General features: G+C 43.1%; 1 protein-coding gene across 3 annotated transcripts in view; it reads right to left on the reverse strand.

Annotated features, from left to right (window-relative positions):
- EEA1 (early endosome antigen 1) overlaps positions 1–26,517 on the reverse strand; it is a 77,684-nt gene that overhangs the window by 16,283 nt on the left and 34,884 nt on the right. For all 3 annotated transcript variants that reach the window (XM_068130925.2, XM_078765900.1, XM_078765901.1), the window contains 7 exons: positions 14,417–14,545; positions 14,080–14,199; positions 13,489–13,692; positions 12,067–12,267; positions 11,042–11,143; positions 10,862–10,926; positions 5,375–5,597 (listed from right to left, as the gene is read on the reverse strand). In XM_068130925.2, coding sequence (XP_067987026.2) covers positions 5,375–5,597; positions 10,862–10,926; positions 11,042–11,143; positions 12,067–12,267; positions 13,489–13,692; positions 14,080–14,199; positions 14,417–14,545 — 1,044 coding nt within the window. The remainder of the gene's footprint in view (positions 1–5,374; positions 5,598–10,861; positions 10,927–11,041; positions 11,144–12,066; positions 12,268–13,488; positions 13,693–14,079; positions 14,200–14,416; positions 14,546–26,517) is intronic.

A 26,517-nucleotide genomic window follows, 5' to 3' on the forward strand; every position in this document is an offset into this window, starting at 1 on the left:
AGAACAAATAATCTGCAGCAATCTTTACTGCAAATACTCCATCACTCCTCCAACATACAAGCTACCGGAAAGTGCCCTTTACACATCAAGTGTGTTGGAACCTCGATTAATTTTGACTGCAAACTGCCGTTCTTCCAGCTGGAATACTGAATTATTACTGGAAATATTTTTACTGAACCGTGATTGCTCCCATCTGTAACAACTCCGCAGGAAGCTATGCCATTTTATTCAAACGTTTTCAGAGCAGCGTCCACAGAATGCAGTGCAAGTACAGAGTTACCAATCTCTTCTGTCTTGGTTCGAACACAAACATTTTCAGGCCACCTCAGAATCAGGGAATTTCTTCTTCAACAAGACAGATGTGTAATTCATTGACTTGAAACTATTGTGATGCTCAACAGTGTGAAATGCAAAAGCACCCTCTGCTATACAAACAGCATCCTCTGATTTGCTGCTGGTTTTACAAAATAATCTGTCACTTTTGGTGATGAGGATTATGAGCTCTCTCCTCGAACTGCTTTCTTTTGCTTGGTTGAGTCCACAGGAGATTGTAAATCAATCGCACCTTTATTTGCCACAGAGACTTATGTACCAGCTCCATTGTACATACCAAGCAATCGGCTTCCCATTCTTCTCGACCACTTTAAAAACATGGGAATTTTGTCTTTAGTCCTGCAGCAAATTTACACTTTCGTTTTGGTATTATAGAGAAGAAAATCAAAGGAAAACCAAACAAACACATACGGTATAATGGTATAGACCAAAAAAAAAACCCCCCACTGAATCGTGGACCGATCACGCCACTGGACTTTCTCACTGCGAGGCTGGACAGGAGGAGTAAGTGGATGCATGAGTATCGATGTTCGAACATGTCCACTACACCATGATGGAGTAGTACAGACTTCTACCAAGCTGTCCGAGTGCAAATATTACATAACCGCATTTCATCACCATAAGAAAATGTACAAAAATGGTTTAACCACTTAAGATAAAAACAGTATCCCAAATCTAAAAATGGCAAAATCCTGGACATTTTTAGATATTTTAAAAACCTGGCCATAATATACATTATAACTATAATTATTGTACCTGAGTATCTGCAATAAAAAAATGGATGCTTAATTTTTATTACTGAACTGCTCTTTATCAAGGATAATCATCAGCATTAATGAAGTTTGAGAACTTGCTCGGTTATCATATATGCTGCTCAGGCAGTAAACATTAAAATTAAAATGTTACTCTATCACGACATGCAAATATCAAGATAAGTATAACACTGACAACTAAAATAAATGATATTATGGAGTTTCCATTCAAGTTACTGCATGATCAAACACCTTGACAAAACAAACGTATCTAAAGGCGGACAAGAAAATTGCTAATCGTCCATTTCTAAACTAATGTATTCTGAGCCCATAAATCAGGAAGGGATGAAATATCATTTGAAGTGAAGAAGAATGTAGGAAGAGAAGACGGAAGAACGTCAAGAGGACGTCCTTTAAATACAGTCAAGTGAAAAAGTAAGTACACCCCATTTAAAGTTTTGACTTTTTCAACATATTTCCACATACAGCTATTTGATCTTCATTTCAACAATATTGACAGATAAAGGTGATATAACATAACAAATATAATGAAACATTTACATTTTGTAGTCCATTGTATAATTTAAATAAACATAAATGCAATTTCACATGTGGAAAAAGTAAGTACACCCCTACATTTATCACCACTTCAAACACCTAAAATTAGAATCAGGTGCACCAGCTCAGGTGCAAATGATTAGAATATCGTTAGAGAGGATCTTGGAGGAAGCTGTCTTATTTAAACCTGACATTTAGTTTGGTTTGCTCTTTGTTGTTGAAGTGTGCAGCGTCACCATGCCTAAATCAAAAGAGCTCTCTGAGGCCTTCAGAAAGAAGGTTATAGATGCCTACGAGTCTGGGAAGGGATTTAAAAAGATCTCCAAACAATTTGAAATCAATCATTCGACTGTCCGGAAGATCATCTACAAGGGGAGAAGATTCCAAACAACTGCCAACTTGTTCAGGCCAGGCCGCCCCAGCAAGTTCAGCCTGAGAGCAGACCGCAAGATGCTGAAAAAAGTCTCGAAGAACCCCAGAACATCATCACGGGACCTACAGATTGCTCTTGCCACTCAGCCATTCCATGTCAAATCATCAAAGAATCTGCCGTCATCTCTCAGATTTTTGTAAAACTTTGGGAACCAATTGGGACCCATGAAAAACGGCAAGAACTCAAATATTTTTGCTAACAGCCTCTTAATTAGTGAGATACAGACTAACGAACTTTGGACTAATTAGCGCGACGTCGCGAATTCAAATGGCCATATCTCTAAAAGTATAACACCTAGAGAGCTGGTTTTGGTGTCATTTTAAAGGTATTTTCATGCCCTATGAATTTGTCTGGGCAACATTTTCCTACCTCCAACCACAAAAAAGTTATCACAAAATATAAACTTCAATTGTGAATCCCCAAAAAATGTATCCTTCAAATTTCCTCAAATTCATCCCAGAGGTACCTTATGATGTCAAGAAGCTTCCACATAAATTTTGTGATGGGCACTCCAATAGTTTCTGAGATATGAGCAATAATGTACATGTACGTATGGCATATAGGTTCGAAAATCAGCATTTGTAATGTATTATACAATCAATAAGTGAGTTCAAGTACACAGTGTTCACTAACCTGACTTAGGTTCACTAACCAGTCACCAATTTTCTTGGTTTTGGATTTCACATATTTATCTGCAGCAAGTCTCTTTTTTGGAATAGGTGATTCTCCAATCAATCCCAAAGACTCATTCAGTGTATTCAGTTCCATTTCAGGAGAATGAAATTCAAACTCCCCTGAACTGCCTGGTATTGGTGATTCACCTCCACCATCATTGTCCTCACTACTGCTAATAGCGCTGCTGGTCACTGGTAATGGTATTTCACTCTGAGTCTCTACCACACCTGGTTGTCTTTTTGCCAGTTTCTTACGACACTGGGTACAGATTTTCTGTGCACTTTGCAGTTTGAGGCTTGGATGAGCGGCTATGGCTTTTTGGCTAACAGCTCTCAAGCCAGACGACTTTGGTTTTTCATGAGCTCCAAAGGGATTGCAGCAGGATTTCTGCTTCAAGATGAACTTTTCCTTGGCAGTCGTCATTTTTCTGCAGCTCCTTCAGAAGTGAACTGCCAATTTCTGTTGGTGGCAGGCCTAAGCATTACACTAAGCCAACTTGGACTTTCCCTGGGGATCTTAGACTGTGAAAGTTGCATCACCTCGACTTACCCACATGGGAAATCCCAGTTGGAATTCCCCAGATGAGAATTCCCCTCAGGCCCAGTTGAAAATGAAAGTATATGATACTTCAAAGCAATTGATGGTTGTTCCCTGTGTTCCCTGTCATGGCTAGGTTAGAATGATTGTATAATACATTACAAATGCTGATTTTCGAACCTATATGCCATACGTACATGTACATTATTGCTCATATCTCAGAAACTATTGGAGTGCCCATCACAAAACTTATGTGGAAGCTTCTTGACATCATAAGGTACATCTGGGATGAATTTGAGGAAATTTGAAGGATACATTTTATTTGGATTCACGATTGAAGTTTATATTTTGTGATAACTTTTTTGTGATTGGAGGTAGGAAAATGTTGCCCAGACAAATTTATAGGGCATGAAAATACCTTTAAAATGACACCAAAACCAGCTCTCTAGGTGTTATACTTTTAGAGATATGGCCATTTGAATTCGCGACATCGCGCTAATTAGTCCAAAGTTCGTTAACCTGTATCTCACTAATTAAGAGGCTGTTAGCAAAAATATTTGAGTTGTAGCTGTTTTTCATGGGTCCCAATTGGTTCCCAAAGTTTTACAAAAATCTGAGAGATGACGGCAGATTCTTTGATGATTTGACATGGAATGACCCCACTGTTGATATCAAAGTGCACAAGTCTACCATTAGAAAGAGGCTGCACAAATTTGATCTACATGGTAGGTGTGCCAGGAGGAAACCGTTGCTGTCCAGAGAGAACATCAGGGCAAGACTAAAGTTTTCCAATGAACACCTCGGCAATGACCAGCATTTCTGGAACAATGTGCTCTGGACAGATGAGTCAAAGGTAGAGCTATTTGGCCACAGTACCAGAAGACATGTTTGGCAAAACCAAAGACAGCATTTGACCTCAAGAACCTGATACCAACTGTAAAGCATGGTGGTGGAAATATTATGGTTTGGGGCGGCTTTGCTGCATCAGGGCCTGGGCAGCTCACCATCATAGAATCCACAATGAATTCTTCATTGTGCCAGAGGGTGCTTGAGGATAATGTGAGGCCATCTGTCGGAAGTTGAAGCTCAACCGAAGGTGGACCTTGCAACATGACAATGACCCTAAATATACCAGTAAATCCACCAAGGAATGGCTGAAAAGAAAGAAATGGAGGGTTCTGGAATGGCTAAGTCAAAGCCCGGATCTAAATCCCATCGAGATGTTGTGGGGGGATTTGAAACGAGCTGTGCATGCAAGAAACCCCTCAAACATCGCACAGCTGAAATAATTTTGCATGGAGGAGTGGGCAAAAATTTCTCCCAGTCGATGTCAGAGACTGATAGACAGTTATAAGAAACGCCGACTTGAGGTTGTTTCTGCCAAATGGGGCAATACCACCTATTAGAGCCAAGGGTGTACTTACTTTTTCCACATGCGAAATTTGCATTTATGTTTATTTAAATGATACAATGGACGACAAAATGTAAATGTTTCATGATATTTGTTATATTATATCACCTTTATCTATCAATATTGTTGAAATGAAGATCAAAGAGCTGTATGTTTAAATATGTTGAAAAAGTCAAAACTTTACATGGGGTGCACTTACTTTTTCACGTGACTGTACATGGATTGAAAATGTCAAGAAAGATTTGGAATGTTTGGGTTTGCACGAAACCAACGCCATGGATAGATCAATATGGAAGGAATGGCATCATTTAACCAACACCCTCAAAAAGGGGAAAATGGTCATAAAATGTTTGTTTTTCTTGGTGTTGTTGATGAGGATAATTCCAGTCAATAACCTGTGTAGGGTTAGGATTGGAGTTATAACCAATGATAACCACTGTTTTACCAGCTGAATGATACACCAGTTGATACAATGCATACACCTTAATCCTTAGCAAATTTTACAATGTCTGCAATAATTAAATTAAATAGATTTTATAGATAATCAATGCAAGAAAATGTTTCTCCAATGTTTGTCCGATGAGATAATAATAATAATAATGAAATCAAAATGCAAAACCCTGATCATGCCAATCATCTTTCTCCCACAGCTGCCTTTTAAGACGCGTCACTCACAGCCTGTATGTTGGTTTCTCTGGTCGTAGCCAGTTCCGCATGGACGCCTTGAACTTCCTGTTGGAGCTGCTGCAGCCCACGTCGTGCCTCATCCCGTGCACCCTGTGCGTCACCCAGAGCCCCATGCAACCTCGCTGCCTCTTGCTCTGCCTCGGCCCGAGCATGCCCTTGTGCTGCCTCTTGACCTTGACTCGACTCCAATTTTGCTCGTGCTGTGGCCAGACTGTGGTTGAAAAAAAAAAAAGAATGATCGTTTTAAGGCCATTTTCCCCGCTAGAGCGGGGATTAGCCTTGCGGGCCCCATGACAATCATGGTTCCCTGTTTGAGGCAATGTTTTAATGGCCGGATGCCCTTCCTGACGCCAACCCTTTGTCGCCTCTTACAATGTGCAGGGATACAGTGTACCTATTCTAAACCGGGGTACCACCGGGATCATTCATCCCAGCAAGCTGGTACTCAATTTGCCGACCTTGGAAGGATGACAGGCTGAGTCAACCCCCCTGGCGTTAAATCAGCGATCGACCGGGATTCGAACCCAGGATCCTAGGATCCTAGGATCCCAAGCCGGCACCCTAACCGCTAAGCCAACACCAGGCTTATGCATAAAGTTTTATAGAATGTGAACCAAAACAATCATTGCAATACAGACACAGCTCTCCTCAAAATACATTACTGGATATATCTAGATGCAAGTGGATTGGTACACAGTTGCAGAAAAGTTTAATCACCATAAAAAGGCTTATTGTTAGAAATCCATGAAGCATGGAGATATCCTGCTCACAGACAAACAAAACAAACAGACAGAGTGAAAATATAACCTGCATGCACCTTTGGTGGTGGAGGTAATAAATGCAAAGAAAACCAATTTTATAACAGTGCTTGCATTCATGTGTTGGTATTTATCAAATCTATCTATAATTCCACTAATCTCTGTGTGTGTGTATGCGACCGCTGTTTCTCGACAACTACCGGTCCGATATACTTTAAACTTGCCAGGTATATTGCTGGGGACCTGAGGATGTGCCTTTTCAAGGTTTCATATTAATCGGACAATTACTTACCGAGCTATGTCCAAAAAACGATTCAACCAATCAGAGAGCAGCGAGCTATCGCGTGTGCCGAACGTGGCGAACACACTCTGCCTCGGACGGCACATTTGAGAGCGTATTCATTTATTTCACGTTGGCAAACTATGTTGGCGTTAAACTATGTTTTAAAACTAATTAAAACTACTTTGCGATTCATCGTAACTGCGATTCGTAACTGCCGTTCGCTTTGGCTTTGCGAATGGACCAAACCATTTCATGTAAATAGAGGGGGGGGATTGTCACCGGACTCGCAAGCCGTTCGCTTTGGACCAAACCATTTCATGTAAATAGAGGGGGGGGATATAATTTTAGATATAGATATAGTACGGGCATGCCCTAGTAAGGGTACGGGCATGCCCGTACTATATATATATCTAAAATTATATCCCCCCCCCTCTATTTACATGAAATGGTTTGGTCCATTCGCAAAGCCAAAGCGAACGGCTTGCGAGTCCGGTGACAATCCCCCCCCTCTATTTACATGAAATGGTTTGGTCCATTCGCAAAGCCAAAGCGAACGGCAGTTACGAATCGCAGTTACGATGAATCGCAAAGTAGTTTTAATTAGTTTTAAAACATAGTTTAACGCCAACATAGTTTGCCAACGTGAAATAAATGAATACGCTCTCAAATGTGCCGTCCGAGGCAGAGTGTGTTCGCCACGTTCGGCACAAGCGATAGCTCGCTGCTCTCTGATTGGTTGAATCGTTTTTTGGACATAGCTCGGTAAGTAATTGTCCGATTAATATGAAACCTTGAAAAGGCACATCCTCGGGTCCCCAGCAATATACCTGGCAAGTTTAAAGTATATCGGACCGGTAGTTGTCGAGAAACAGCGGTCGCATACACACACACACAGAGATTACTGGAATTATAGATAGATTAGTGTTTTCTAAGAATGAGTGGCTTGTGGGTTTTACTATAGTTCATTAACACAAATAGAATCTTCCACGGAGTGCATGTTGAAATGATGACATCATAGTGTAGAGAGTACTGGACTGCCTAATATGCAAAAGCCGATATGAAACCATGGGTTGCATCGCCCTCCAGCCCTCCTCCCCGAACACATTACTGAAGAGGCAGTTCCTGAATCGACCACGCGTCTCGTGGACGGCTATTAAAGCTACCTGTAAGCGAGGAGGGATTTATTTCTGCTGTTGTGGGTCTCCAAGTTGGTAAGGACGATTACGACATGCCTATGTACTCGCATTGTTTCGGCATTGCCTCAGTATAAATGGAGGTTGTTTGGGAATGCTTGCTTATTAGTGCCTTATATTCTTTCCTAGAGATGTGTTGCATTCGAGTGAATAAAAGCTCACCTTGGAGTCAGCTGTGGACATCTTTGATTTTCACCACATTTCTATTCACTCTGAATCCTACGCTTGGAGCGATGGAGAAGCTGCTGCGCCTCGAGGTCTTCTCAGGCGACCCTCAGGTGACGAACGCCATGGGCCAATGGGGCCATTGGTACAGCTCTCTGCAGAATTACATCACGGTGGTTCCAGATCTCTCCGAGCCGCAGAGGCTATCGATTCTGACCTGTCATGTCAGTGATGTTGTTTACAGTTACATATCCCATTGTACCACATATGATGACGCCGTTACAACGTTGAGACATCTTCGTCAAGCAATGAAGCGCATTGTACGGCAGGCACATACTCGCCACCCGACGTCAAGACCCGTCGGAGAGCTAAGAGCATTATATCCAGGAGTTAATACACCTGGGGAAAGATTGCTTGATGGAAACCCGAACGGATGCAGAGTCGGGCAACGACCTAATGCGGGATGCCGTCGTGGCGGGAATCGCCTCGCCATCAATCAGGTTGCGGTTGCTTGAGGAAGCCACGTTAACCTTCGAGCGCCAAGGCTCGCGTACTAGAGCTGGCGACAACTCGTGCGGAGGCGTACAACGGACGGATCCTTCCTCACGGCGGGGGCCATTGCCGAGGCGCGCACGGAGCCGGCGGCACCGACCGAGCGGTCCCTCGCAGTGTCTCCGGAAGCCGCGTCAGCTTTGCCGAGTTCAGGAGATGACGAAAACCCGAACGCCGCGGCCGCCACCTCTTCTTAGACGGAGAATGCAAAATGTTACTTTTGCGGCAACAAAAGACACCCTCGAGCGTCTTGTCCTGCGAGGAATTGCGAGCGTCATAATTGCGGGAGAAAAGGTCACTTCGCCAAGGTGTGCAGGGTGGCGAAAACACGGCGCTCGACCCTCGCGGGGACGAACACCTCATGAATGGCGCGTGCCGGAGATCCGGGGATATGGTACGGATTGCACAGCGCCGTACTGCCTGTGCTTGTGGAAGGAATCCCCGCGGAGGCACTTGTGGACACAGGGAGCAGTTCTAGCTTTGTCAGCCAAACGTTGGTACAACGATATGGCTGGGCAGTGGGACCAGATACCTGCCGCATCTACCTGCCCTCATCGGGACTGTGGGTTCGAACCAAAGGCGTGTGTTCTCTCAAACTGGTAGTCAATGATGAGTTGTATGCCGATGTTAAACTCGCAGTAATGCCCGATTTGTGTGCTGATGTGCTGCTAGGTCATGACTTCTTGCGCAGACACGGACGTCTGGAAATGCGTGTTGGGGAAGGGGAAAACACACTCTCGGCATGCGGCCAAGCCGAGATGGCTATCGACCCCCCGGCTCTGTTCCCTAGCCTAACAGCCGATTGCAGACCTCTAACCGTGAAGTCGCGAAGGTATACTCGCGCCGATGCCCGATATATCGAAGACGAGACCAAGCATATGCTCCGAGAGGGCATCATCGAACCGAGTAGATCCCCGTGGAGAGCACAGGTACTTGTAGTGCACACTGAAAGTCATAGAAAAAGATTAGTCGTCAATTACAGTCAGACTATAAATCGATTTACGCAATTAGATGCGTATCCCCTGCCGAAAATAGACGACCTAGTCAGAGAAGTGGCTAAGTATAGGGTCTTCAGTACCTAGGACCTCAAATCCGCTTATCATCAGATACCGATCAGAGTCGGAGAGGGCCTATACCGAGTTCCAATCCGGACAACGGTTGTATCAATTTCGTCGAATTCTGTTTGGGGTTACGAACAGGGTGGCATGTTTTCAACGTGCAATAAATGACATCTGGGTTAAAGAGAAATTAAAAGACATCTTCGTTTACGTGGATAATGTGACGATCTGCGGAATTAACCCTGGAGAGGCACAACACTAACTTGAAACAATTCTTGGAGGTGGCACGTCGTTACAATCTGACCTTCAATGAGGAGAAGTGCCACGATGCTACCAAAACAATCGACCTCCTTGCGTACCCCACAGTGACCGGCGGGGAGATAAAACCTGACGCCGAGCGCCTTCAGCCTCTGCTAGAAATGGCGGAACCGTGTGATAGTGCGTCCCTGAGGCAGAGCTGAGGGCTTTTCGTACATTACTCGAGGTGGGTCCAAGGTTACTCGGAGAAAATAAGGCCTTTGGTGGATTACAAAGCTTTCCCTCTGAAAATCCTTCAGAAGACTTTCAAGCTTCATTAGCAACAAAACAGAACAGAGAACACTTTTATAAAATGACACTTGTGGAAAATCTCAGCTTCCTACATGCTGTGATTTTCCTCTGTAGAGCTGTATTCATTCATTTGTGTACACAATGGCTGCTGCATAATTTATTGGGTGCAGCTGTGACACACTAATGCAGTGCCCATTGTTGGTGAAGGCAGGATTTTAGAAAATTGGCAAGGACTGCTCTGCCAACTCGTGCTGCATACATGGGCCTACTCTTGCGAAAGACAGCGTGGTATCTTTAACATTAACCATAAAATGTTGGCTGATCAGGCGAGTTATCAGATAGACTGCATATTCACCGATGCAACGCCCTACCCGCAAAAAAACCAGGATGGCAGTTTGTAGTCCATTTAGAAATCAAAGCCAAACTCGACAGCTCAAAAGTAAGTAAACTACCTCTGGGATATCCTGTCAGCCCAGAGGTATATTTGGGAGGTATTTTACACTACTCACAATAAGTTAGGGGTATTGTGGGAGTGAGTTCATTTTTTTAATAGGGGTTAGGGTTAGGGTATTGAAATCAAGAATGCTGTGTTTTTTCACACTCATTAATAACCATAGAATTAGGACCAACTTTTTTCAACATAATGAATACACAAAATCAACCACACCGAAGAACCTGCCAATATCCCTACCTTATTGTGAGTAGTGTACCTTATCTGTCCTTTCACAATACAACAATACTTTTGGGGATACAGACATTCACATCTGTCATGAGCATACGCCACCTGAAACAACTGCTGAAAAACCTTTTTTTGTAAATTAGAGATGAATTTAAGTTAGTGGAAGTTTGATAGTTCAAGAAAAATTTGCAACTAAAGGGAATCATTGCTCTTGCTGTAGCTGTTGAGATGTTCTCACCTGACTCGCTGTTCCTCCAGGTCTTTTTGGAAGGCCTCAGAAGCTTGACGCACACAGGCCACCTCCTGGCAAAGAATCAAGAAATGAGCATCAATTGTACTTTACACAAAAGTTGTAAAGTTCAAAACTCAGGGATCAATGGGCTAGCGGTGACCAAAGGGGTCAAATAACAGAGGTGACCTCTTGTGCCTCCTGGAGCTGCCGCTGGGTCTTCGTCTGTTCTGCTTGCAGGGAGCTGACCTCCGCCTTGGACAGAAGAAACTGTTCACACTTGGCTCGATGCTATCGAAGAAAGCAATGCACGTGCACACACAAAGAAGAAGATCAAATTAATTTGCAATTTGAGGTTATGATTGATGGAGAAGGTTATAAAAACGGTTTAAAATAAGACAAAAGAACAAGATTCACATGTTGAAACAAGAATGACCACACTGTGGTTACAACCTGCGACAAAATCCGGTAAAGGCCCGATTGGAAATGGGAAGTTTAATGCACTATTAAAAGATTAACTCGACACCTCTCATCCATGACAGCCTCTGCCATGGTTATATCAGAATGAGTAGATTCGTCACATGGTTGCGGATTGTTTAACCCCAATATGGGCCGTTCAAAAATTATGTAATGCTATTTTTTTATGGAGGCTCATTCCGACAGGCTTGTTTAAATCTTAATTTTTGTTCAACAATATAATATTTTTTTGGGGTCCTCATCGTGCGGAGCACCCGACCTAAATAAAGCCAATAGAAATTGAGCGCAACAAACCAAGGCAGTTCATAATCAGCAGGGGCCGACAGGCCTGATGTCTTAGGCCCATCAGAAAACCAAGATGACAGCCATTTCTATTTATTTAGTCTGGATACTGTGGTGAGTGGAGTCAAGCGACAAATGTGGGTGGGGTTTAGCAGCTGTCCGACCAATGGGTGCACATTTCAAAAATCAACCCCCAACAAGAACCACCACAGCACCAACAACAGCAACGACAACCATGGGGAGCTCTTGTAGACCTGCGACCAAAATGTCAATTTGGCCACACAAACATCTATTGGCAGTACTAATGCACAGACTAAAATTCACTTAACCTGATGGACAAAAAAAATAAAAATCATTCATTGCTTTCAAAGATTTAAAACTGCGCACTACAAGGAGAAATGGATAATGATAAACGATCAAAATAATAATAACTTTTCCTCCGATATGGTTATAACCTGAGTGTCCAGCTGAGAGATCTTCTCCCTGCTGGCCACAAGCTGCTCATCACTATGTCCCACGCTGGCCTCCAACGTCGTCAAATGCTCCTGTGTGGCAAGAACCTGTGCACGAGAAGTTTGTAGCTCGGCATTGAGGACCTCGCGCTCCCCGCGGCTCATGGCAGCCTGCTCCACCAACTTCTGCTGAACTTCAGAGAGCTGTGGTGGGACATGTGCAACACAACTCTGTGCTACAAAATTGTCTGATAACCACCATGAGAAGCAAGGAGAAGTGGACGTTTCGGGCATCAACATTTTGACGGAACAAAAAAAGAAAAACAAGATGAAAGAAAATATTCTCCCCAAGTATGATTTACACAACGATTGATACAAATAAATAACAATGTGGATAATAAAGGTGAGAACAGGCAGGTACTGTGATAACGAGAGACATAAATCAATCCCCATCACACTAGGTACCTATCCGAACAGAGCACTTGCAAAGGACATGTATCGGCCATAATACCAACAGGATGAACAGGAAACAAAACCTGTGTTAAAGTTTTGGTTTCCTTTGACCCAGTCCCCTAGATAGTTGAAATAAATACGTCGATCCACCCTCCATGAACATTTACTGTACCTCTTTTACTACTTGAAAATATTTTGCTTCATACAATGAAAGACTAACGTAGTTATCCGCTCCTCATTTTCTGCACCCGATGAATGAATGAATGATCGTTTTAAGGCCATTTTCCCCCGCTAGAGTGGGGGTTAGCCTTGCAGGCCCCAGGACAATCATGGTTCCCTGTTTGAGGCAATGTTTTTATGGCCGGATACCCTTCCTGACGCCAACCATTAGTCGCCTCTTACGATGCGCAGGGATACGGTGTACCTATTCTAAATCGGGGTACACACCGGGATCATTCATCCCAGCGAGCTGGTACTCAATTTGCCGACCTCGGAAGGATGACAGGACGAGTCAAACCCTCTGGCATTAATTCAGCGATCGACCAGGATTGGAACTCAGGATCCTAGGATCCCAAGCCGGCACCCTAACCGCTAAGCCAACACCAGGCCGGCACCTTTCCTGCACCCGATAACCTACCAATATAGTTTTAGTAGCTTTATCACCAGGAAGCAATCCCTAGTGATAGACATAGCTTGATAAATGCTTCATTGTTCATGACAGTTTAGCTTATGGGTTGGTAGGATGGCCGAGAGGTACGCACACTAGTAGTCTCTAAGCTGTCTAGCCTGGGTTTGAATCCTGACCCAGCTATAAACCGTCATCCCGGTGTTTCACAGGCAGGGCATGTGCCGTCCCTCGGATGCACGTTAATTATTCGGCGGACGTTAAATTGACACAATCCATTGTTCATACTGTCCACTGATGCAGATCGACACAGACAAGTATTCTATAGCACGGGCAAAAAACGATACCTGCTGCTGCAGCTCAACATTTCGCTCCTGTAACTGCGAGATGGCCTCCTCCACACCTTGCCCAGACTCGATCTTAGCACACAGCTCATGTCGCTCCTTCTCGAGTCGCTCAACTTCGTACCGTGCACGCTTCCCTTCGGTCTCTGCCTCCGAGAGCCTTCGCTGTACTTCACCACATTGATTCTCCAAAGCTTCTGCTTTGGCCTGAAATCACAAATACAAAAACTTTTTTTGTTTGTTTGTCACTTAAATTGTCAACAACTAAACAACCACAATTGAATTGGTACAACAATTTCCTTTAATTGCAATTACAATGACCAACAATGTAAACCACCACAACAATGAAACTGCAAACCAACCCAACCAACCAAACAAACCATCACTTGTTTGGCAGAATACTTTATTACTCAAACATATGTTCAGTATAAAAGTGAACGCAAACAAACCGTGCTATAATCCAGTTTGGCACATTGTTTTCATTGATGCATTTCAAAAGAGAGAGAAACTACTTAAACTAGCACAATTCACCACCACAGCCTCACCCCACCAACAACACCTATCACCCACCAACCCCAACTTCACACACCCTACCTGTGTTTGATGCAGAGAATCCTTTGCCGTTTGGTGTGATGCCTGCAGCTCAACAAGTCGCTGCTGCACCTGTTCTAGCTCCACCTGTACCTCGCCACGACAATCCACACTACGTTCCAACTGCCACAGAGATTGAGGAAATTGATGAATATTTTTTTAACCACAAGAAGCAGAACACACGATTAAAGGGTTATCAGAGTGGAAAACTCCTAACTGCCTGGTAGGAAAATATTTCAGTATTTTTATTATACTCCAGCATTTAGTTAACAGCTGTGTGGAACAATGCCAAAAGGAGGAAAAAGATGAAGTAAAAGCAAAAAAGTAGCCGATTGAGCACCTCGTCCTTCAAGCGGGAAAGCTTGAGGTCCAACTCTGCCACGTGCTTCTCGTGTTCCTTGGCTTTCTCATCAGCCTCTTTACGTGCAGCCTGAAACTTGCACTCCGCTTCACTTGCACATGTGCGGAACTAGGAGGGAACAAGAAAGGCCAGAGACAAACTTTACCTGTGGCTGTAACTTAAGGTACCAAAAACAAGTTGAGTGAAGTCTCAAATACACCAACAAACAACACAAATTCGTCTTTTTCAGATAGAAAAATATAATATTTCAATTCAAAACTCACCGCATATCTTTTTCTGCAGAGGACAATTAGGTATCAAGAATATATGAATGAAATCCATCCATGGTACTTTGCACTACACACCGAAATTACATAGCAAATGCTCCAATTTACCGCATGTTCAAATTGATCGTGGATTAGGAGTTCCTAATAACTTGTGATGACAACTGACGTGAAATCTAACACAGCAAAATGACAAAAATGTTATTGAATGGAAACCTGCAAAACATGATGCCAATAGACAGGATGGAGATGGAGATCAAGTTGGCTGCAGAGGATAAATGCAATTTTAAAGCTTGGTGGTGGCTTAGCGGTTGAGATAGTTTGCTTAGGTTCTTAAGGTCCTGACTTCAAGCCCTAACTGTCAAAATAACCCCAGATGGGATTCATACTGTCATCCTTCTGAGGTCGTCAAAATGAGTATATTCTTGCTGGAAAAGTGAGCCAGTTGAGAATCGTGCCTCTAAGAGCAGTGAGCTGCCCCAGGATTGATCCCTCTAGCCAATGAGACTGCCCCGGCAGTCTTGTGCACCTGACGGCACAAGGAGGATCATCAATCTCCATAATCATTATTTGTAGAACACACATCCTTCAACAGTGAGTCTGGGTCGGAAGGCATTGAGCTGTTTCCATACAATTAAGTCTCAGTAATTTGGTTGTCCAGAAGGATTTTTAGGAAGGTGTCTGCAAGTGGCATCTCATATGTGCTCACTTTTTCAACAGCAGTTAAAATCGAATTGTCAAGCCTGGAATGGTCCACCATGGCCAAAGAGCATCTTTGCCTCCGCCCCACCAAAGGTGAATGGAGGTTATGTTTTCACCCCCATCTGTCTGTTAGTCAGTCTGTGAACAAGATATCTCAAAAGGTTGTGTACGGATTCGGACGAAATTTGGCAGAGAGGTAGCGTATATGACAAGGGCGAAATGATTATATTTTGGTGAAGATCCGGCTCCGGCTAGTAGAATATTTTAAAGTAATTCTTCACCATTGGGAGATAGGGCAAAAAACGATATATAGCAGGATATCTCAAAAAGTTGTGCACGGATTTGGATGAAATTTGGTGGACAGGTTGGGTGTGTGACAAGGACAAATCCATTCGATTTTGGTGAAGATCTCAATATGGATTCGGATACGAGAATTATTTAATTTTTATTAAGTGATTCTTCACCATTGAGAGATAGCGATAAATAACAAAAAAGCTGTGGATAACTTATGACTGAACTTGGTGGACGAGTTGGTTAGGCGACAAGAACAAGCCGATTAGATTTTGGTTCAGGTCCGAATCCAGATCCGGCCTATCAGTGGGATACAAAACAAACTGTTCAGCGTGGTGGAGGTATGCGCTCTACCGAGTGCCGTTCCAGTTAATACATGTTTTACTGTGCACTTTGTATCACAGGTGCAGGTGCCATAGAATTTGTTTTGCTTTTTAACGATACGATACTGTAATCAGGTTACTACCTCTACACAGTTTATGTCTCTTCCTTCATTCAACTTGCATTTGACTGGATGCAAATGTTTTCGAATCGAGTGAAGCTTTCAATGTCTGAAGGATGAAGGAAAGTAAATCAGAATGGCACTCGGTAGAGCACATACCTCCACCAGGATGAAGAGTTTACGTTTTGTATGCTACCGATAGGCCGGATCTGCATGTAGACCTTAACCAAAATCTAATCAGCTTCTTCTTGTCATCTACCAAACTCATCCACCAAGTTTCATCCAAATCCATCCACAACTTTTTGAAATATCGTGCTATATATTGTTTTGGGTCCTATCTCTCAATGGTGAAAAAAATCACTTAAAAATTCTCGGAATGAGATGCGGATCCAGTTCTGAACCAAAATTGAATCAATTTGTCCTCGTCACACACCCAACCAATACGTTGGGGCTGACAGAACAGCTGAGAGGTACGCACCCCTACCTCTCAGCTGTCTGGCCTGGGTATGAATCCCAACCCGGCTATAAACAGTCGTTCGTGTTTCACATCAAGGGTGATTCAATGTGTGTGCCATCCCTCGGACGGATGTTAAACTGGGTGTCCCATCTGCCATCATTAGTTGGTTGGTGTTATAGACCCCATGGTGTCCTTCGCGAAGTGCGGACGAGCTATCGTCGGCACCATGAACCAATTCCAAATTCCTGCCCTACTACTGCTGGGAAGGCAAAAGCAAACCACCGAGTATATAACCCTTGCCAAGAATCTGCTTCGGCTGCACCGACACTCTAACAGAGTAGATCTGCGGATTCACCCATTTCATACTGACCCATTTGGCTCATCTGCAATATCGATCTGTGAGATTGGGTTGTGCAAAAGCCACAGGTGAGAGAGATTCTCTGGAAATCACCGTTTGAACAGGTGGAGAGATCCTTCCTGGAAGTACGAATCGAGCTTATAGGAAATAAGCTAGGAAATCGCGCATTCAACGCTACTCTGTACAAGGTGGAGAAAATTTCAGCGATTTTTTTGCAGTACACACAGTCGATAGTGGGTACAGGTGCAATCTAAAGTGTAGTATTGGTAGTTACCTGGTACATTGAGTGAATACTGAGTGTTATTCACATACAGGCAGAATGGGGATTGGAGCCTGTAAGAATACACAAGGACAACCAGATATTCCACAAAAAGGTACTTGTGCATATTATATGTACGACCGATATGGTGAAGAGGCTATTAGAGAGGTTGAGAATTGGTATTTGTGGACAAAGGGACATGCTAAGGAGTTTCCAAGAGATGGTACATTTGAGCGAAGTCGATTGGAGAGATTAGGACAAGAATTGAAAGCCAGGAAGCAACAGAATTTAACAGTAGACTGGCTTGCATTCCATTATTGGGATGTGGAATCCAGAAAATGGGAACAGCAAGAACGGATAATGGACCTAGAATTTAAAATAAAAAGAATGCAGGATACATTGGAGGAAATAAATGCACACCTGCCCTCGAAAATAGGAATAAAAGTGACAGTTGTCCCATCTGATTCCCATTTGTCTCCCCAAAAAGAACAGTACAGAGAATTTTTTTATGGTTCAGGAGATAACCAAATATCGCAGTGGCAACCCAGGCATCCAGAGATGCAGCCCACCAATACAAGTGAGCAGGTGGGCAGATCAGGCAATGACAGAAACCGATGTTACAAGTGTGGAAATATGTGACACTGGAAACGTCGTTGTCCATATTCAAATAGGAAGACTAGTTCATAGGACAAACCAAGATCAAGGGTACCAGTGCTTACCGGTACCTCAGATAACGATTAGGCCTTCATTGCTGCAGATCCCAAATGACGACTGGCCTCAACAGATTAAATCATTAGACCAACATGAATAACTGTTGATGCTTCTTGTGTCTGAAAAGCAAGAATGACTTTTATTTTTTTGCTCGTTAGCGAATTAATAATTAATTGATAAAATGCCAAAATTGGATATATTTTTTTGGAACATGAATTAAAAGATCCAGAATTGGAATTCATTCTGGAAACCTCATATTTGCCAATTATAAACGTGGTTTTAGGGAGCATTTTGAGCAAAACAATTTTTTTAATTTACAGAGTGTGGAACGATTGCTTTGCAAAAAACATTTTTTTTGGAAAACAAGTGACAAGCGTCACATGATCATCAGGTGGGAATTTTGGACAATTGTTTTGCATGATTGACGGGTCAGTGGTCGACTGACATGTTAATGGGTGTGTTGTCAAATTTGGATAAATTATTGTGGGAATCGAAAGGGTAATTTCAATGTGACATTATAGGGGTTTTTCTAAGAATAAACTTTTTGTCTATTTGTGTATTAGCGTTTCTAAAATTAAAGGATAAATTTTACGAAATTGAAATAAAATTGACACCCATCTTGATCTGTTAATAATGGTTCCAACGCAAACAAATATACATAATGCTTGGGTTTGTGTATGTTTGTGTGTTAATGTTTGTGTTTTTGTTTTTTGTGTGTCAATCTTACAAGATTGTTGAAACCGACAATGTGCTTGTCTGGAAATAGATAGTTTCATGTGGATGGGATCAGATATCCAGAGAATTCGTAAAATAAAATAGAAATATAATTTGATTATGAACATTATCTCTTTTGTTCAGGGAGATGGAATATAAAGATTTGATGTGCTGGGTTATGATGCTCGGTGCTTTATGCTCGGTCTTTTCGGAGAGACATAGTGAGAGTGTGAGATTTGTCAGGATTGAAAGACATGTTCCACTTGTTTGACCAGTCTCATGGTTATGAGCAGCCATTAATTAATAGTAAAATTGTGAGTAATCTTGGGATTCCATTTTTGATAGAATTTATATGAGAATAACAGCTAGTTATGGATATGAGCTTCATAAAAATGAGGGAGTACAAAATTAGCCAAATTTGGAAGAGGTCTTACACTGACTTCCCAGAGTACTCTGCTCACGGATTTTTGACAAATATAAACTTGAATTTTATCAGCATATAAATTATGCTGTATGTATGGATGTGTCTTAAGCATAGATGATATGGGAATATAGTAAAGAAAATCTTGCTGAATTGAACTATTGTGAGTTTTAAAACGGAATGCATTGTGAATCTTAAAACCAAGGGGGTAGACATGAACGCGCTGTTACGTTATTTAACCTCAGAACGAGATGTTACATGTACCACTGTACCTGCAACATATTTGTTAATCAGGCACACCTATATTGGCATACTGGTGTCAGTAGTATTCACTAGTTGCATAGAAATGGATGAGCAACAGTTAAGGGGGTGTAAAACCACTTATTTGGATATTTTCTACAAAAGTAGGGGTTTCAATAAGTGGTAGCTGTACACATGGGATTCACCAAATTAAGTTATGGAGTTTAAACACAGTCACTGGTTAAACAGAAGGGGAATGGATAGTAAATAAATTCTTCGATGCTGGGTAAATTAAGTGAGATATTACAAAGACTTATAAGAGCTATTGTTCTTCCTTATAGTAGTGGGAGGGAAACAAATTAGATCCAACATAATGAATCTATAAATGAATGTGATTGGGATAATATCCTCAATTTGTGTTAATTATTTGATTGTGGGTAAAGGAATTAATTTATCGTAGTGGATTGTTAACAGCAGCCTGAAATGTCCTGAGAGTGTGCATCCATGTAATCAGAAATCCCAGATTTGTTAAAAAAAAAAAAAAAAACATTTTGGTAGAGGTCTTATGTGGACGAGCACTTACTTGGTAGATAAAAAGGTACTGCATGTTGGCAGCCACTTTTGCGGCCATTTAGGCCAGACAAATTGAGAGAAAATTGTAGTTCAATGCGTAATTTACACATGGCTATTTGTAAAAAGGGAATTTATTGATGGGAAACATTTTTTGAAGGTTTATTAAAGTGTTATAATATGACATTTGGCAAGGCAAACTATTGGATGGGGAAAATTAGATCTGGTTATAGAATGAATTTATTGACCCCTTGAAGTTAATTCTTCGAATCATTGTTTCACTGGAACTTCCGGTTCCTCGGGCGAGTGAGGCGTGCTTCGAGCTCTCCACGGCATCGAAGTTTGAGTGTTTTCCCATTCTTGTCTTTGTCAAATTTCCACTGGTTATTTTGCTGTGTACGTGTTATTGTGTGTTTCTAGTTGGTGTTGGTTTGTGGTTCGTGCAAACTTGTGTGTAGTTAATCGTTTTCTGAGTCGTACCTCGTGCGCGGCCTGGTGACTTGGGGCTTCCCTCCCCCCGTCGGTGTTTTGTCGGTTTGGGTTATTTCCTTCGCTGTATTGCTTGTTTCTTTTATTTTATTTTCTCCCCCTCACCTCACCTCCCTAGACAAATAATTCTATATTGATTCTTTCTCTCCTCCCGGACACGTGCTTGTTCGCTCTCCTCCTCGTCTCGGCTTGTGCCCCGCCCCCTGTATCTCGTTTTCTTCCGCCTCTGCACCTTCTTTCTCAAATCCACGTTCTCGCTTGGAGACTTTTCCCGGATTGTTTTTTCATCGTTCTGTTTGGAAATTGTTGGAATATGTTTAAACCGCAGCCGTGATGCTGACGCCCCTCCCCCCCCCCCCCCCCCCCCAGAATTTACATGTTTTAAACGTTTCCCAGTGTGTACCCTGGTCAGAATAGGTACACCGTATCCCTGCGTGTCGTAAGAGACGACTAAGAGGGTTGGCGTCAGGAAGGGCATCCGGCCATAAAAACATTGCCTCAAAAAGAGAACCATGACCATCACAAGTACATATGGGCAGGGTGCAGCCCGAAGTGGAGATCGGTTTCTGAGGTTTGGGACATGGAATGTGGGGACAATGACAGGGAGATCAGGAGAAGTGGTGGAAGTTTTGGTCAGAAGAAGAGTGGACATATGTTGTGTGCAAGAGACGAGATGGAAGGGAAGTGGTGTGAGAATGGTGAAGGGTAGGCAGGGACAGAAATACAAGTTTGTGTGGCAAGGGTGCCCGGAGGGTGTGAATGGTGTTGGTGTCCTGTTTTCTGAGGAGTTTGTAGACAGTGTGGTGAGTGTGACTAGAGTGAGTGATAGGTTGATGATGGTGAAAATGATGATTGGAAAGCTCTTGGTGAACGTCATCTCGGGATATGCTCCGCAGGTTGGTCGAAGCGATGAAGAGAAGGACAAGTTCTGGTGTGCGATAGAGAAGCTGATGGAAAACGTGAAAGATGAGGAAGTTGTTGTGGTGGGAGGAGACCTGAATGGACATGTGGGAAGGAGTATGGATGGTTTTGAGGGAGTTCATGGGGGTTACGGATATGGTGTGAGAAATGGAGAAGGTGAAAGGATTTTGGAGTTTGCTGATGGAGCTGATTTGTTGATTTGTAATACTCAGTTCCACAAAGAGGACAATAAGCTTGTTACATACACGTCAGGTGGGTCGACGACAACCGTTGACTACCTGATGGTGCGTCGGCGAGATAGGGGGCACCTCCGGGACACAAAGGTGATCCCGGGGGAGGAGGCTGTTTCACAGCACCACTTGGTTGTCTGCGACATAAGGGTGAAAGGTGCGAGGAGAGCTCGGCGGGTGAAGTACCAACCGAGAATGAAGGTGTGGAGGTTGAAAGAGGTGACAGTAAGGGAGGCATTAAAAGAGAGGCTGAGTAGGGTAGAGGATGATGTGGTTGAGCTTGAAAGTGGATGGATGTCAATGAAAGCTAGTCTGTTGGGAGCCGTTGGTGAGGTATGTGGATGGACAAAAGGACCACCGAGGCACTCGGAAACATGGTGGTGGGATGTTGAGGTTGGAAAGAGGATTGACGAGAAGAGGAAGAAGTTCAAAGAGTGGCAGAAGGCGAAGGGTACGGGAGCAGAAACAGCAGAGCATGAAAGTTATAAGGCAGCCAGGAAGGCTGCAAAGAAAGAGGTAGCAAAGGCGCAGGAGGCATGTAGGAAAATGTTCGGAGAACGCTTGGATTCGGAAGAGGGTCAGAAAGCAGTATTCAGGATGGCAAAGCAGATAGCGAAAGAGAGGTGTGATGTGATGGGGGTGAGTTGCTTGAAGGATGAAGTGGGACAAATCGTTGTCGACCCAGATGGAATTAAAGGAAGATGGAAAAGATATATGGAAATGCTGTTGAATACAGAGAATGATTGGGATGGCAACATAGAGAGTAACCCAGTTTTATGACCGGCAGAGAAGATAACTGAGAAGGAAGTTGAGGAAGCGATAAAAGCAATGAAGAGTGGAAAAGCGGGAGGGCCGACGGGAGTTGTGGGAGATATGTTGAAGGTAGCAGGAAGTTGGGGTGTGAAGAGAATGACAGAGATCTGTAATCTGGTGGTGAAAGAAGGCCGCATTCCAGTGGATTGGGAACTGAGTACCCTCGTCCCTCTATACAAGGGGAAAGGTGACCCTCTGGAGTGTGGCTCGTACCGAGCGATAAAGTTATTGGAGCATGGAATGAAGGTATTGGAAAGGGTGTTGGAGAGGAGGATAAGGAAGAAAGTGAAGATCGACGAAATGCAGTTTGGATTTATGCCAGGAAGAGGAACGACAGATGCGCTTTTCATTGTGAGGCAGTTGCAGGAGAAGTACATGGATAAGAGGAAGAAGTTGTTTTTTGGGTTTGTTGATCTGGAGAAAGCATTCGATAGGGTTCCACACAAAGTATTGACATGGGCATTGAGGAAGTTAGGAGTGGAGGAATGGTTGATCAGAGTAGTGATGGCAATGTACAAAAGAGCACGCACAGCTGTAAGGACGAAGGACGGGAACAGTGGTGAGTTTGAGGTGAAGGTGGGAGTGCATCAGGGGTCGGTACTAAGTCCACTACTATTTGTAGCTGTGATGGAGGTGTTGGCTCAGACCGTAAAGGAGGGTTTACGATGGGAGTTGTTGTATGCAGATGATCTGGTGTTGATTGCAGAAAGTATGGATGGACTGAAGGAAAAGATGAACAAGTGGAAGGAATGTATGGAGACAAAAGGTCTGAAGGTGAATATCGGAAAGACAAAGGTGATGGCAAGTGGTAAAGCATGTGGTGAGGTGGAAAGAACTGGGAAGTGGCCGTGTGCTGTGTGCAGGAAGGGTGTCGGAGTGAACTCCATTCAATGTACAATGTGTGCTGAGTGGGTTCATCAAAAATGTAGTGGTCTGAGGGGGTCATTAACCAGTGTGGCAGCTACATTCAAATGTAAGGTGTGCACAGAGGGAGCTGCAGATGGAGGAAATGTTGAGTTGGATCTTGGAGACGGCGTGAAGCTGGAAGGTGTGAAAACATTTTGCTACCTCGGAGACATGCTGAATGGAGAAGGTGGATCAGACTCGGCAACGGTTGCTCGAGTGAGATGTGCATGGAAGAAGTTTCGGGAACTGAGTGGCGTGCTGATGAGGAGGAGAGTGTCGCTGAAGCTGAAGGGAAAGGTGTATGCTGCATGTGTGAGAAGTGTTATGATTTATGGGAGCGAGACATGGGTAATGAACGTAGAGCAGCAACGAAGGCTGGAAAGGGTGGAAATGCGAATGGTTCGATGGATGTGCGGAGTATCGTTGAGAGAGAGGAAGACAAATGATGAATTGCGAAAGATGATGGGAATATTGCCTGTGATTGATGCTGTGAAGAGGAACAGGTTGAGATGGTTTGGTCATGTATTGAGGAAGGATGAAAGTGACTGGTTGAGAAGAGTGATGGAAGTTAATGTAGAAGGAAGTAGAGGACGGGGAAGACCGAGAAAGACTTGGCTAAAGATGGTGGAAGAAGAAATGCGGGCAAGGGGGTTAACAAGGAGAGATGCAGAAAATAGGGCAAAATGGAGAAGATTGTCATGGGGACCGCAAGGCTAACCCCCGCTCTAGCAGGGAACATGGCCTTAAAATGCATGTTGTTGTTGTTGTATTGTTTCACTGGCATTTTGAGTTCACATTGGAAATAGTTTGGTAGAGCTTTGCTTAAAACCTTTGGTTGCGGTATTTTGGAACGAATTGATAAACCATAGGAGATTGATGAGAATAAAAACAAAAATGGACCCAAGATAGAAAGATTTTACGATGATATGAATAATACCAAGATTAAAAGATGGAATCAAGTAATGTTGCAAATGAGTACAGTAGAGTTAAGATAATGGCATAATGAAAATGTTATGAATTGCATCAGTTTTATCAGATCAGTGAAACTCATATCACCATAAGTTACACTGTTAAAGAAAAAAGTGGGAGGACTATGATAATAATACATTATGCATAGTTTGCTTGTTTGCAAGATTTGTTGGGAATTAGATATTCCTGTTTGTGATTTTAATCATATACACTCATAATAAATGCATTTATTTCCTTGCAGTAGTGTTAAAATAACCGCATGAGTTTAATTTTCAAACGATATTGATTTGAAAGCGAATTTAAATGTTATTTTTAGTTTAGTAGTAAAATATATACCTGATTTGAATATTATTTGTGTGACGCATATAAATGAATATAACTTTTTGAATGTTTTAAGGAAAACAACAAATGGTTGAATGTGAAACCATTATAAGAAATATATGATTAGTTAAAATATGGTGATTTTATGATAAGATGTACCCTATCTGATTCAGTGTGTGTGGAAAGCAGATTCAGATATGGCTGAGTAAAAGGATAAGATCAGATCACATCCCAAAAGGAGTGCTAACGGAATTGGGAAGAAGTTCGAGAATGAAAATTTGTGGCTAAAAATGAAGTTAATCTTGGCATACACCCTCCTTCTCAAAGAATGATGAAGACATTCTCCTTTGTAACGTTGGAGATGGATGCTTACCTTCACCAAAGGAATTTATGTGACCATTTGCCTGGATCACACTGCAACATATGGAAGAAAAGGCGATCACTTACTTTTGTTCGAATGCCTCGAATATTCATCATGTCAGCAATTGCAGGACTACGACATTTTACCTGCAATTTCTACGGGATGCGGTGACGTGTGTCATTACTTCACCAACTTCCGGGGAGCCAGCATGGAGCTGCAAGCGAACGGCTGTGCCTTTTCCTCCACAACAGCTGTGCACAATTCTGCTGGTTGCTCCTGGTATGGACCATGGACAACTTGAACACCATGGTCCCAACATCGTTGTGGATGCATCTGGCATCCCTGTTCCACATCTTGCTGGCCAATCAACATCACATCAAGACTTGCTCCATACTCATGATGAGTGAGGAGGCAAGTCGACTGCAACTGGACGAAAGCCTTGTTCGGGTCTACTGTGGCTCACAGCAAGAGTGGCAAGGATGCTGCATGGAGAGCAGGGTCAGTTTATGACTCTGCCCAGCTATCACAACAGCGGAAAATCCTACGCGAAATAGTGTAGGTGCTATGAAGACATCAGAAGAAAATGTTTCATACTTGAATTTCAAACATGAGTGATCAGCCTCTCCTCTTCTTTTCAAACAAAAAGTCAATATTTGTTTTGAAGCAAAACGTATTGCTAAATGTTGCAGGTGCTTTATTATTTTAAATGGTGAATTTAAATCATTGCGGTAAAGGTGAAGGGTCGTATGCTTTATGCAAATGGATTGCATTATCAATATGGAAAGAGTCAATGAATAAAGAAATGTTTTGTGATTAGATTCTTCCAGGATGACGGTGTATGCCTTAGGGAATTGGATTACCAAGTTTGTGGTGTGAATATTTAATGTGGTGATGTTTAGATTAATGGTTAATATAAACAAAAAGAAAAAAAATCAGGGACTGTGGAATAATAAAATATTCACATATATTGACAGCTGTTATAGTTATTACATATTGTTGCGGATATGGGATTTGGCCTCCATATCCGCTTGTAAATATTCCCCTATTTCCCCAATACTCCCCAATCCCCCATTCCCTAGTCCCATTGTCTGTAAACAACACTCTATAGAACCGACCTTCCCCTTTTTCCCCCATTAAATGTCGTGCCCAGGTCCACCGCATCTCACGTAGACAACTTTCGGACATCTTGCTAGTTATTCTGAGTCTATGTCAGTTAAGGACTCGTTTCCATTAATTCTGACTCTTCGTTGCACCAGAATGTGATTGTATGGCACCAGTAGTGAGTTTAGGACCTCCCAATACCTCCCCCCAACCTCATCTCCGCATCCTCCCATCATCTCATGGAACAACAACAACTACAACCAAAGCGGGGGCGGCGCGGCCGCGGTGCGGGGAGTGGGCGTCCTCACTCCGGCTCGGTTAGCCGCCATGGCCCATGTGCTCCAGGTTACGGGGTTACCACGAAGGGGCTGGCTGTCAGCTCCTCGTCAAGGGCGGAGCCCGGTAACCCCCCCCGCACCCAATGAGAAGCAACGGGCCGATTCCATCTGGGGCGGAGCTAACGAGCCGAGGGCGTGTCACTCCCCGCCGGATATACGCAGCCACTTACCGGACGTGAAGGGAGATGCGCCCCCAGCTTGGA

The sequence above is a fragment of the Myxine glutinosa genome, chromosome 11 (genome assembly GCF_964187855.1).
Source record: "Myxine glutinosa chromosome 11, kmMyxGlut1.1, whole genome shotgun sequence".
Classification (NCBI taxonomy): Eukaryota; Metazoa; Chordata; class Myxini; order Myxiniformes; family Myxinidae; genus Myxine; species Myxine glutinosa.